This window comes from Vigna radiata, chromosome 3, assembly GCF_000741045.1.
Source record: "Vigna radiata var. radiata cultivar VC1973A chromosome 3, Vradiata_ver6, whole genome shotgun sequence".
Classification (NCBI taxonomy): domain Eukaryota; kingdom Viridiplantae; phylum Streptophyta; class Magnoliopsida; order Fabales; family Fabaceae; genus Vigna; species Vigna radiata.
The window spans coordinates 5,789,518-5,800,998 of NC_028353.1; the positions used below are offsets into that span (position 1 = coordinate 5,789,518).

Below are 11,481 nucleotides of genomic sequence, written 5' to 3' on the forward strand. Positions count from 1 at the left end.
TGTTTAAAGGTTGCGATATTTTTTTGTTATGATCTTAATTATTTAATTAATAATACTATAAATAATATATGAATATTTTTATATGATATTTATTAAAAATATATATCAAACAGTATACTCGCTTCAAATTAATTGTTAAATAATGATAACTTTTTATGAGTTATTTTTCAAGAAATTCCACGTCTTTTTTTGAAGTGTTTTAAATATTAGTAAATATGAACATAACTTTGAGTAATTTCATATTTTCTTAAAAACATCCAAATACTCTTTTATTATCTCTAAATATCTTCGTAGCTATCAATAAATTTATGTATTTTTACCAATTAAAATATGAAATTGAGATTGATTAGGTATCTCTAAGCGGTGTCACATGCAGTTCATATTTCATCATTCAAAAAAATTTTCTAAAAAGTTTCAAAAGTTAAATTTTAACACGAAGTGTTTTATAAGAATCACGATCTTATCTATTTCGATCATATTTATCAATTTATCTTGTATTGATAAGGAGATAATATATTTAAATTATGAGTGACAAAATAGATCAATCACGTCTGTTTTGTTTGTCAAAAATGAAATAGGAGAATTTGATCTACACAAAAAAATGAGTCACAGATCTTGACTCGGCTTGTCAGGAACCAGTTCGAGAGATTGGTGGACCAACTTACCAATTTATTTTAACAATTATATATATATATTTCCAGTTTTTAACTGATTAATTGATGATGCTAATAGGATAAAATAAAATAATTATTATTTTAAATTATTTTATTATAGTTAATAGCTGTAACTTAATTTATAATAACATATGTTATATTAATTAAAATGTCATCCAATATTTACATATTTGTAATAAATATAAAGGAATTAATATTTTAAATTATTTTTTATTTTAATTTTTAATTTGAAAAAGTTGATCTACTCATCTATTCCACTAAACTGACACATTAAAGGTAAGTGAGGACAAATTAATCCGTCTTTTTTAAACTAGAAATTAAAATAAAATAAAAATTAAAATATTAGTTTACTATATAAAATTAAAAGATACAAATACGTGAGTTGAAAACTTCAACTCTATCCAAGATTTGGATCTACTTTAGTATTCTGATTTGAATAATCTTCTAATATCATTAACAATAATTTAAACACATTTTTCTGTCAATCTTGTGACGTGTTTTTTCAAAAATAAAATCATACGAAATTGTCGAGTTTGAAAACGGAAAATATATCATATATAATAATTTATTCCAATTATATTAATTCAACCAAACATCTTAATTATTTTTTAAAATCAAAATGATAAAATAAACTACCAACATTTTGACAATATATTTTATGACTTCAATAATGCAACACAGTACAAATCGCAGATTTTTTTTAAACAATGTAATATACCATACATTACTAACTAATTATCATTTTACCATTTTTGAATAATGATAACTTTATACAACTCAAAAATACTTGAGTGAAAGATTTTGCAGTCTTTACCAAAGAAAAAACTAATTAGAATAAATGATAAAAAGAGTAAAAGAAATAAGAAAACGTGGGGCAGGAATATTCTTTTTTTGGAAAGAAAAGATTCATGGAAGTTATGTATATTGGAACACATGAACATTTAAACTAATTATTTGAACACGTCAAATGAAAAATTGTATAGAATTTTACCATATTACCATTACCTTCTTTCCACGCCAAGCCATCAAGCAGTAATAAATAGTGACCAAAACCACTCTCACTTTTCACAGCTTTTAAACCCTTATCTTCCTTCTTTCACTTCCTCAAATCCAAAATATTCTTGTGAATTTTTCCATATCAATCTTAAAACACCATGTCTTCCTTCAAGAACAAGTACCAAGGTTTGTCTTACATGCCTTTATTTTTTCATGTTGTGTGTGTCGTTTGTGTTGAACGATGGTGCTTATCTACTAGGCGTCGATCATGTCTTCTGGGTATGACGATAAAGATGTAAAACTTTGATCTTTTCTATACCCAGCTGATCACTAAATAAATTTAAATTTGTAGATCCAAATTCCGATCAGTGTTTGAATTTTTTTTTTTGATGGAACCTTCGAATTTTAGTTCCCCGAAGAAACTTAGAATTTGATTTTATTTTGGGTGCATTATTGTCCCTTAATTGTCCTGTGATTATTATTTTTTTACTTCCTTGTATTGAATGGTTTTGGTTGGGATTTTGTTTGTAATCTGAAACAAGATCAGCCATTGAAGAATTTTTTTACTAATGTTTTGATTTTGTTTGGGTTTGGTGATCCCTTCACGAATTTAGAATTTTGGTGTTGAATCAAAATGATGTACAAATTTGAGTTTAGACAGATTTAAAAGTTAATTTTTTTAGACAATAAATATGAAAGTAAAATTTATGAATAATTTAATTAATATTATATACATTAAAAAAGTTTTAATAGATATAAAATTAAAATTACTATTTTACCATTATAATAAAATTAATATATTATTATTAATTATGATTATTAATTATTATTATTATTATTATTATTATTATTTTTATTGTACATTATTATTATTATTATTGTCATGGTATCTGTTTTAAAATGTTGATGTTGTAATGAATTTACATGAAATGCAGATGAACTGATTGCGAATGCTGCTTACATTGGGAGTCCCGGAAAGGGTATCCTTGCTGCAGATGAGTCAACTGGTACAATTGGCAAACGTTTGGCAAGCATCAGTGTTGAGAATGTTGAAACAAACAGACGTGCTCTTAGGGAACTCCTATTCACCACACCTGGTGCTTTTAATTGTCTCAGTGGTGTCATATTGTTTGAGGAAACTCTATACCAAAACACAGCTTCAGGCATTCTTCAAACTTTTCTAATATTCAAATCATACTTTACAAACAAACATGCTGTTACATCCTAAGTTTCTCATTGCAGGAAAACCCTTTGTAGAGTTATTGAAGGAAGGTGGTGTTCTTCCTGGTATTAAGGTTGACAAGGGCACCGTGGACCTTGCCGGAACTAATGGTGAAACTACCACTCAAGGTTTGGATGGGCTCGGTCAACGTTGCCAAAAGTACTACGAAGCCGGTGCCCGTTTTGCCAAATGGCGTGCTGTGCTGAAGATCGGTCCAAACGAACCATCCGAGTTGGCTATCCATGAAAATGCCTACGGTCTTGCTCGATACGCAGCCATATGCCAGGAGAATGGCCTGGTGCCTATTGTGGAGCCAGAGATTCTGGTGGATGGACGCCATGACATCAACAAATGTGCGGCAGTGACGGAGCGTGTACTTGCTGCATGCTACAAGGCACTGAACGATCACCATGTTCTGCTTGAAGGAACATTGTTGAAGCCCAACATGGTGACTCCTGGTTCTGAGTCTCCAAAGGTGACCCCAGAGGTGATAGCTGAATACACTGTTGCGGCGTTGCAGAGGACTGTTCCTGCTGCAGTTCCGGCTATTGTGTTTTTGTCTGGTGGGCAGAGTGAGGAGGAGGCAACCCTGAACCTGAATGCCATGAACAAGTTGCAGGGAAAGAAGCCATGGTCTCTTTCTTTCTCTTTTGGAAGGGCTCTTCAACAGAGCACTCTTAAGGCATGGGGTGGGAAAGATGAAAACATCAAGAAGGCTCAGGATGCCTTCATTGCTAGGTGCAAGGCAAACTCCCAAGCAACCTTGGCAACTTACAAAGGTGACGCTACCCTTTCCGAGGCTGCTTCTGAGTCTCTCCATGTCAACAACTACAAATACTGATAAAAGGTGTTCGCTTCCTGTCGTTGCTTCTCATGTTGCTTTCCCTTTGGATTTCTGTCATTCAGTTTTCTATTGTCAACAAGTTTCGTTATATGTTTCAATCAGATTGGTTTATCGATTTCAGTTTAGATCTTTTTCAAGAATCATGAGAAAATTTTCATCATTAAAATTGTTATTATAACTGGGAACAAAAGATAATTATAAAATTATTAATACAATTAAAAATTAATTCAATCACAATTAAAAAAACTTGAATCGTATTTTAATTTAATTTAAAAATATAATTTGTCATACTAAATTCGATCACTGTTAATACAAGTAAATATAATTGCAACGTATCAATTTCAATTAAAAATTGTAAGTTGTATTATAAGCTGATTACTTACTACTAATTAAATAATACAAAAATTTAAGTCAGTAAAAATAGTATTCGAAATAAATAATAAAAATATATATTTTTTATGTATTTTGACTGATGTACGCAATGAAAACAAGAAGCTAAAGTCAAAAAATTGGACGTAATACATCAAACGGTAGTATCGAGAGTTTGGGCTTTGAAATAGTGAAACTAGGTTCCTTGATACTGGCATTGCTATTTGTGGGTCTCAATAGTCCATTGGGGGTGCCAATCGCAAAGTCAAATATGGACCCATGAGCCCCATACAAGTGTCTGGAAGATCTCTCATGCTGGGTTATTTGAATATAAAATGTATATTTGGAAATGCATGACGGTGTCATAAGAAAGTATGAGGAAAAGTTATTTATAGAGAGAGTTTCTCTGTGAAATTATCTTGACTCCATTATTTGATCTACTTTTCTTAACCATATACAACTTATGATATTTTGTTCCTTAAGTCTCTCCTTTATCCACCCTAAACAATCCCAATTTTGGAAATGGAAAGGAGATGGAGATTGATTAGGTATTGTAGCAGATGTTCACTCAAGCATGGAACGGGGAAAGAGTTATGAATTATAGTGGCTACGATAGGGTAGTTATATTTGGCCTATCCTACTAATGAACTTTATATAGACACCAATGTATGGGAGGAAGGATTTCCCTCTCGCTGCCATTGAGAAGTCAGAACCTGATTGCGTATTTTTAACTAAGGGTGAGATCGATAAAGCTTACCTTTTACAGCCCTAAATAATTAAAAGCAGCACCCCAAGCCAGAACTTGCTGTCTTGATTCTGGACCAGTACATAACCTTTTTTTTTTTTTTTTTTTTTTTTTGAGGTGCAGGGTGCAGCATGAGTAAGTGGTCACGTCAGGGGCATCAGAGAAAAAGCACATTGTTATATTTATATAAACACTTTAATTTGCTATCATGTTTCCATTATTGTACAGGTGATGCGGTTTTGCTCCTTTGACCACCCAATTACTTAACTGCCTCTAAATAAGCGTGAAGACAAAGCAAGGAAGAAGGTTGAAGAGAGAAACCAAAGTTGTGTTGTGTAGTGTTATGATAAGGACTGCCAATATGTCTCCCCAACCCTTGCATTTGGTTTTCCTTTAGCAGGAAACTTCTTTACTCTTTCCCAGGTACGGATACTGTCTGCCCAGGAGCGTAAGATGTATCAGTAATATTTATGTAATGCTTATGCATATGTATGTATCTGTGTAGTAGTAGCGATAGTAGTGCCACTACTACATACTCTCACAATGCAACAAAATACTTACACTGCAGATAAGACCCTGTGTACATGTCATGCTACTGTCACTCACTTATCCTACAAAAAGTATGAAATAAATATAATTTCATTTTGGGGTGTGGGCTATTTCACTTTCCTCACTTTATGATCTATTAATGCTTGATTCACCTTCCAATGGCATACGCCACGCCAGGCCCAGTACACGCAACTCGCAAGGTAGGGTTTTTAATCTTTATTATATATATCAGAGGTCTAAACTCAATGCCTTCCACATCTCTCAACCTAAGCTACCCCTTATTCTTCAATTACTCAAGGAAACTCCCCAAAAGTCAATACTAGTACACATTATCTTAAAAATCCTTTTTTTTTTCAATTTTCTCATACCCCATATACATATATATGATTACTACTTCAGTAAAAATAGCAGCACTGTCTTACAAAGTCTGCAAATTATGTAGGAATTAATGTAACCCATTAAGCATGCTTAAACGGAAGCTTAATTGGATTTTGATCTCTGGAGCCTGCTGAGTTCTATGTCAATTTGTTATATATGTATAATTGTTTTCTCATGCAAAAAATGGAAGAAAATACCACAACAGAGGTCAATGCACTGTTGTCAAGGATTTTGCTTCTCTCTTGCTCCATATTACAACCAACCAGGACCACACATTAAAACTGAGAGCTGAATGGCTATAGAGAATTCCCGTGCAGTTACTTGCTGGATAACATTTATTGATCCTTCTGTACAACCCAGCCAATAGTATGGTCACGTTAGTGACCTATCAAGCTAAATAGTACAAAGATGTTCTACTAGAAGTTGTAATATATATATATATATATATATATATATATATATATATATATATATATATATATATTGATATTCGCTTAACGTTTCTGCATCCGTTCACTTTTAACACAAAATATAGCTTTAGACCGCGTGCAATGGAGAAGTTTCATTTGCAATCAGCCACCACTTTTGCCAGTTGAAGTAGTAAAGGTTTGATCGGGTTGGGGTTTTGATTCGTTGTGATTAAGTAGGCCAAGCAACAGAAAATATTGCTGTTATGAAATGCTTTTTTGGAATCACTAGGATCAGTGTAGTTGTGAAAAGTTGTGTGATTGTTTGAAGACGTTATAGATTTAAAATTTATCATGGTCGATGCAAAAAAATCATTTTTTCTAGGCATAATAATGCATTTTATTTTTATAATCTTTTAGAGATTCGATTATACAAATATCAAACACTTTCTTTAGTTTAATGTGCCCCAATAGTAGTGCGCACGCGAGGCTGCAATATAACCTAGCTCAGTGACAACTCTAAAAGGTTTCTTATTTAAGTATTTATTGGCTAATCAAATTATATTAAATTATTTATAAATAAGTTTGAGTTCACTGATATGCAAAATAAAGTGAAAAACAAAACAAGAAAAACACACACTATAAGAGTTTGATAGTTTAGTCCCCTAGTCTGAACCAGCAGAAATGCTGGTCCTTTAATTCAAAAGATACCTTCTCAAAGAAAATCAGGCCTTTTCTTATGCTTGAAACAATTAATATTCTATGCTTAAACAATATCCATCAATACATCACTTTCACCTCCTTCATAAAAATATTGACTAATAAATAAAGCCAAAGAAATTTAATTACAGTCTTCAGTACACAAACAGAAAAGGCCCGCACAGATAAAATATTCAAAAATTACTAAAAAAAAAATAAAATGCAAGATGGGTGTAGGAGGAGAGAAAGACGGTGAGCAAGTGGTGATATAAACATCACTGGAAGATGCAACATATGAAGTAATACAATTGCAAACTCCATTTGCACGCATAAAAGAAACCTGCTTCTAGAGAAACTCACCTGAACTAGTGTCAAATTCATACCCCAATAATTCAGTGATATTTGTCATTGTCTAGTCTCCCTCATTAAACTTAAGTACGTGACTTGAACACATTATTTTTCACCTTGATTCCCATAAATATAATAAGATTGACCACTTTATCATCATCGGTGCCCTATACATAACGGGAGATCGTCTCAGATAAATGGCTATGAAATTTTCGTGCCTCTTATAAGTGTCAACCTTATTTCCATCTCATCACTGGTTTTGACTCGCTTTACTAACCTTTAAGCTATAGTTCTCCCACAAATTTGCACTCTCAGTCATCAAGAAGGGAAAGCAATGATCACCAGCAACTGCATTTCCAACATTTGAATTTGAAGGCGAAGAACCATCATTTTGTAGCCTCCTCTCGTGCCTTTGATCATTAATATCACAATAGGCTCCTCCTTGGTTATACAGGGAAGACTGTTCGCTGTTATCGAAGTAGAAACAACCTCTTGAGTCTTCCTTGCGCTTCTTGTTTCCATCTTTAGCATTCCTTGCGTAGTTGCTAGTACTTTCCCACTTCTCTTTGAACACTAAAGCACTCCTTTCGTAACCAAAACAAGCCATTTTGGTTGCTATTTCCTCCCACATAAACTCTTCTGAACACCCACTTTGCATATACCTTGTCTCCATCTCAGCTCTCAACTGCTGAAGCCTAGTAATCTCAGATTCTGGCCAGCTTTCAGCAGCTCTAGCGGTGGTACTATTTAGTATTTCACTCCCATCTTCATTCAGGTTTTCATTGTGGTTCTGAATTCCAGTTACCATTACACCCTCAGGAGATTGAGTACTCTTTATCATCTCATTTCCTGTTAGTTTTTGTAAAGCCTCCATTAAAGCAGCATCCCTGGCTTCAATCCATGCTCTCTCTTTAGCCCAAAATTTGTGTTCCCTCTCCAACCTCACAGCTTCTTGTCTCCTCCACTCTTCTTCTCTTAGCACCCTCTCCTTTTCTTTCTGTTCCAGTGTCTTCGTGAGTTTGTCCAACCACTCCTCTTGCTTCTCCACCAGCTTCCTCATCTGTGAGTCAATGAAGTCTTTTATCTTAACCTTCCAGCTTCTTCCGCCCAACCTCTTTCTCCTCTTCTCCGTGGAGTCGTTGTCCTTGAGTCCCCCAGTGCTATTCTGATCGTTGTCATCCGATGATGACGTGTCCAAATCAGTGGTGTTGGTGAGACTTAGGCTATCGCAATGCTTCTGGGAGTGAAACATTTCTTGATTTGTTTGAGAAGGGTTGTGGCTGTTTGAGTGGAAACGAAGGCTGCCACTACCAAAATTGGTTTCTGGTACTGAGGTTTGGTTACTGTTTTCACCATATAAGGCTTCAAGTTGACGAAAGAACCTGTAATGCTTCCCATCCTGTCTACCTGCTTTTCCCTCCTTTGTCTTCTTGTAATATTTGTAGAGGTTCTCAAACTTCTCCCGGCACTTCTTCCCGCTTCTTTGATATCCATGTTCTTCAGACATGATCCTTCAACATTAACACAAGAAACAAAAAGGCCAAACTGAGCTCAATGTAGGTGATGGAACATGGAACCCTAGTCTGAGCTGGGAATGATGTGAGCGTTCATAATAATAATAATAATAAAAAGCTAACGAAGGTCATGCAGTGACGTTCTCTATGATATTATAGCAACCTAGTTTTAGCAAAAGAGCATTGGAATGGGTATAGAAATATGATTCATTGAACGAAGAGCCTGCAGTTGATGTCATCCTCCCACGAGATAAGAGCTAGAATTAAAATAGGGAGCTCCAAAGGGTTCCGAAAGTTGAATGAATTTTGCGTAGGGAAAAACTAGTATTAAAGGGTAGGCTATGACTTGCACTTAAAAGAGGCTAGGAAATTTCTAAAAGGGAAAAGGGACAGTGGTAGAGACGTACTAATCTTGGTATATGAACTGAAAGAACTTGGAAGTACACGATCAATAATCGAAAATTGAGTTGTATATAGTATGGTCACCTCAAACAATTAGTGGCGTATTATATTTCTATGAGAGTTTCCAGAAAGTAGTGTCACCACTAGTAACCCAATTAAAACCGATTAAGTGCAGTCATGTTAATAGGAAACCGTCAAGAAGGTAGTTACACAGATATTTAAATTTAGCTGTTTGTTTTGTCCACTGTTTTTCTTTGTTTTCATTATTTTAATTTTCAATACCAAAGAAACAAACAAACAAAGAAAGAATTATGATTTTGAGATGTTCAAGTTGAGGAAAAAAAAAGGTTGAAAAGAGAAGCGAGGGAGTACTGTTTTGAAACAGAAGAAAATAAAAATGGTACCTACCTAGAAACTTCATCCCATAGGGGACCCTTTTGATTAGCCTCTTTGAATTTAGAGTCGAGGCGAGATCTGATCTCAAGAAGAGTGAGTGTCTCTTGTCTGGGCCATCTTCCAGTGGAGGCATCTCCACCGATGCATCCTGCGGTCTCACCCTCTAAGCAACTAAGCGGAGGAGTGGAGGCACTAGTGGTGGTGGTTGGAGTGGCAGCAGCGATGCTCGTGTTGTTATTATTCGTGCCGGAATCGGTAGATGCAAAGTCATGAAGACACCGAGGCATTATGTCGGCCACTTGACGACCAAACATCATCATCTCGAAGTGCTGCGAGGCGGCCAGGTTCGGGTGGCCGCCGGGGAACAGCTCCGCCTTGGGCTGCGGCGGCATGGATGGGAAATGGGTGGACCTCGGGCCGTTCATGAGTTGCCTTAGATCAGTGATGGCATACTGTTGCTGCTGCTGTTCATGGTGTTGATGATGATGATGTTGATGATGATGATGATGGTCCTCCATTTCCATATGAGAAGGTTAGAAAGAAAGAAGAAAAAGATTGAGAGAGATAAAAGGTGAAGGAGAAAGGATGATATAGAGAGGGAAGAGAGTTAAGCGGCAGAGTCGGATCCTGTCGTCCACGAAAAAGATCAAAATTTAAACGCAGGGAAATGGTCCCATGTCTGTGTACAAATGTATGCGTGTGGTGTATGGTGTACGACACTACGAGAGATATTCACTTATTATTCAGATTGAAATGAAATGAACTCTTTCTCTCTCTCTTTCTCTTTCTCTGTTTAATGTTAGTAATAGTAATAGTATTAGTATGGTGAGCTAATGTGTTATCTCTCTCTCTCTCCATCGCTTTATGCTGCTTCCTTCTGTGTCCTTCTTCAGTACAGTGAGAAGGGTGGGGTTGGAGTGTTTCTGGGAGTAAGCCCTAAACCCATCAACCATACAAAACCAATGTTAATGTATACCTTGTATTCTTCTTATTTATATTATTATTATTATTATTATATTTTTATTGTTATTATTATGATGTTTGATTGCCTAATGAATCCACGACACGTGGTCTAAAGTGAAACGACGAATGGAAGACAGCCGAGTTTGTCTTGCTGACGCGTGTATAGTGTCTCCGATGCTACCTTTTTGACTTTTGGTAATGATTCCATACAACAACATTAACGTGTTCCCTTCTCTTTTATGTTGAATAATTATATCTTATGTCATTTGTAGTGTTAAGGATAAAATCCATAATTTTCTGCAAATTTTTATTGCATTATGCTATGTCGTATAGCAAAACAAGTCTTATATTTTAGACCTGAGTTTGAAAAATATTTAAGTTCTATAAATTTGAAATATACAAATAAAAATTACAAAATAGTTCTTATAATGCTTTTATAAAATCAAATCAAATATTCTTATAATGAATCACACAAAATCAAATCTCTTAATTTAGGTTTTCTTAAGGGGTAAATCTTTATTTTCATTCCCACCTCCATATTCATGAGTTTCATTTATCTAACCATTTCTTCTTTTTTATCTCATTCACTTTAAAAATTTTGGTTTTCAATTCACTCTTTTGTTATTAGTTTTTTCATGACCATGTTTTTGCGTGTGTTTTGGTGCTTGCAATTTATTTAAATTTTGTGTGTTTTTAGGTTTCTCAAGTTTTAGGAATGGTCATGGCTTCATAGCTCACACCTTCATCACTCACGCCTCCTCTGCTTTGGCCCGCCCATTATTAAGCTCAGTGTAGGTTGCTTGACTCGTGAAAGCTAGTATCATTGGTGCTATGTGGCGGAGTTGTTGTTCCACAACCACCACCATGTTTGCTCACCACAAGTAGAACAAAAATTTAGGCCAATCGGCCTCGTAAAAAAAGTTTAGCCAAACGACCTCCATTATTCCCACTTTGAAGTACTTCATTTCGAATCCC

General features: G+C 34.8%; 2 protein-coding genes across 5 annotated transcripts; one reads left to right on the forward strand and one right to left on the reverse strand.

Annotated features, from left to right (window-relative positions):
- Positions 1–1,732: 1,732 nt before the first annotated feature.
- On the forward strand, positions 1,733–5,417 carry LOC106757953 (fructose-bisphosphate aldolase 6, cytosolic). 4 transcript variants are annotated; one of them, XM_014640820.2, is made up of 5 exons: positions 1,734–1,856; positions 2,606–2,833; positions 2,913–3,739; positions 4,974–4,985; positions 5,079–5,417. In XM_014640820.2, exons 1-3 carry the CDS (start codon positions 1,829–1,831, stop codon positions 3,731–3,733), a joined length of 1,077 nt encoding a protein of 358 aa, XP_014496306.1. In that variant the 5' UTR covers positions 1,734–1,828; the 3' UTR covers positions 3,734–3,739; positions 4,974–4,985; positions 5,079–5,417. The 4 variants fall into 4 exon arrangements, with proteins under 4 accessions (XP_014496305.1, XP_014496306.1, XP_014496304.1 ...); XM_014640819.2 differs by lacking the exon at positions 4,974–4,985 and having other exon boundaries at positions 1,733–1,856; XM_014640818.2 differs by having other exon boundaries at positions 4,974–5,417.
- Positions 5,418–6,986: 1,569 nt separating this feature from the next.
- Positions 6,987–10,399, reverse strand: LOC106756753 (trihelix transcription factor PTL). The gene is made up of 2 exons (XM_014639313.2): positions 9,556–10,399; positions 6,987–8,742 (listed from the first exon to the last, which is right to left on the reverse strand). Exons 1-2 carry the CDS (start codon positions 10,065–10,067, stop codon positions 7,482–7,484), a joined length of 1,773 nt encoding a protein of 590 aa, XP_014494799.1. The 5' UTR covers positions 10,068–10,399; the 3' UTR covers positions 6,987–7,481.
- Positions 10,400–11,481: the final 1,082 nt, after the last annotated feature.

Bases quoted from the DNA above. Each gene is read 5' to 3' on its own strand.
- LOC106756753 (XM_014639313.2), bottom strand. From the start codon at position 10,067: ATGGAAATGGAGGACCATCATCATCATCATCAACATCATCATCATCAA. The intron at 8,743-9,555 runs GTAGGTACCATT...TTAATGTTGAAG, and splicing joins CTATGGGATGAAGTTTCTAG to GATCATGTCTGAAGAACATG.
- LOC106757953 (XM_014640819.2), top strand. From the start codon at position 1,829: ATGTCTTCCTTCAAGAACAAGTACCAAG. The intron at 1,857-2,605 runs GTTTGTCTTACA...CATGAAATGCAG, and splicing joins CTTCAAGAACAAGTACCAAG to ATGAACTGATTGCGAATGCT. The intron at 2,834-2,912 runs GCATTCTTCAAA...TTCTCATTGCAG, and splicing joins ATACCAAAACACAGCTTCAG to GAAAACCCTTTGTAGAGTTA.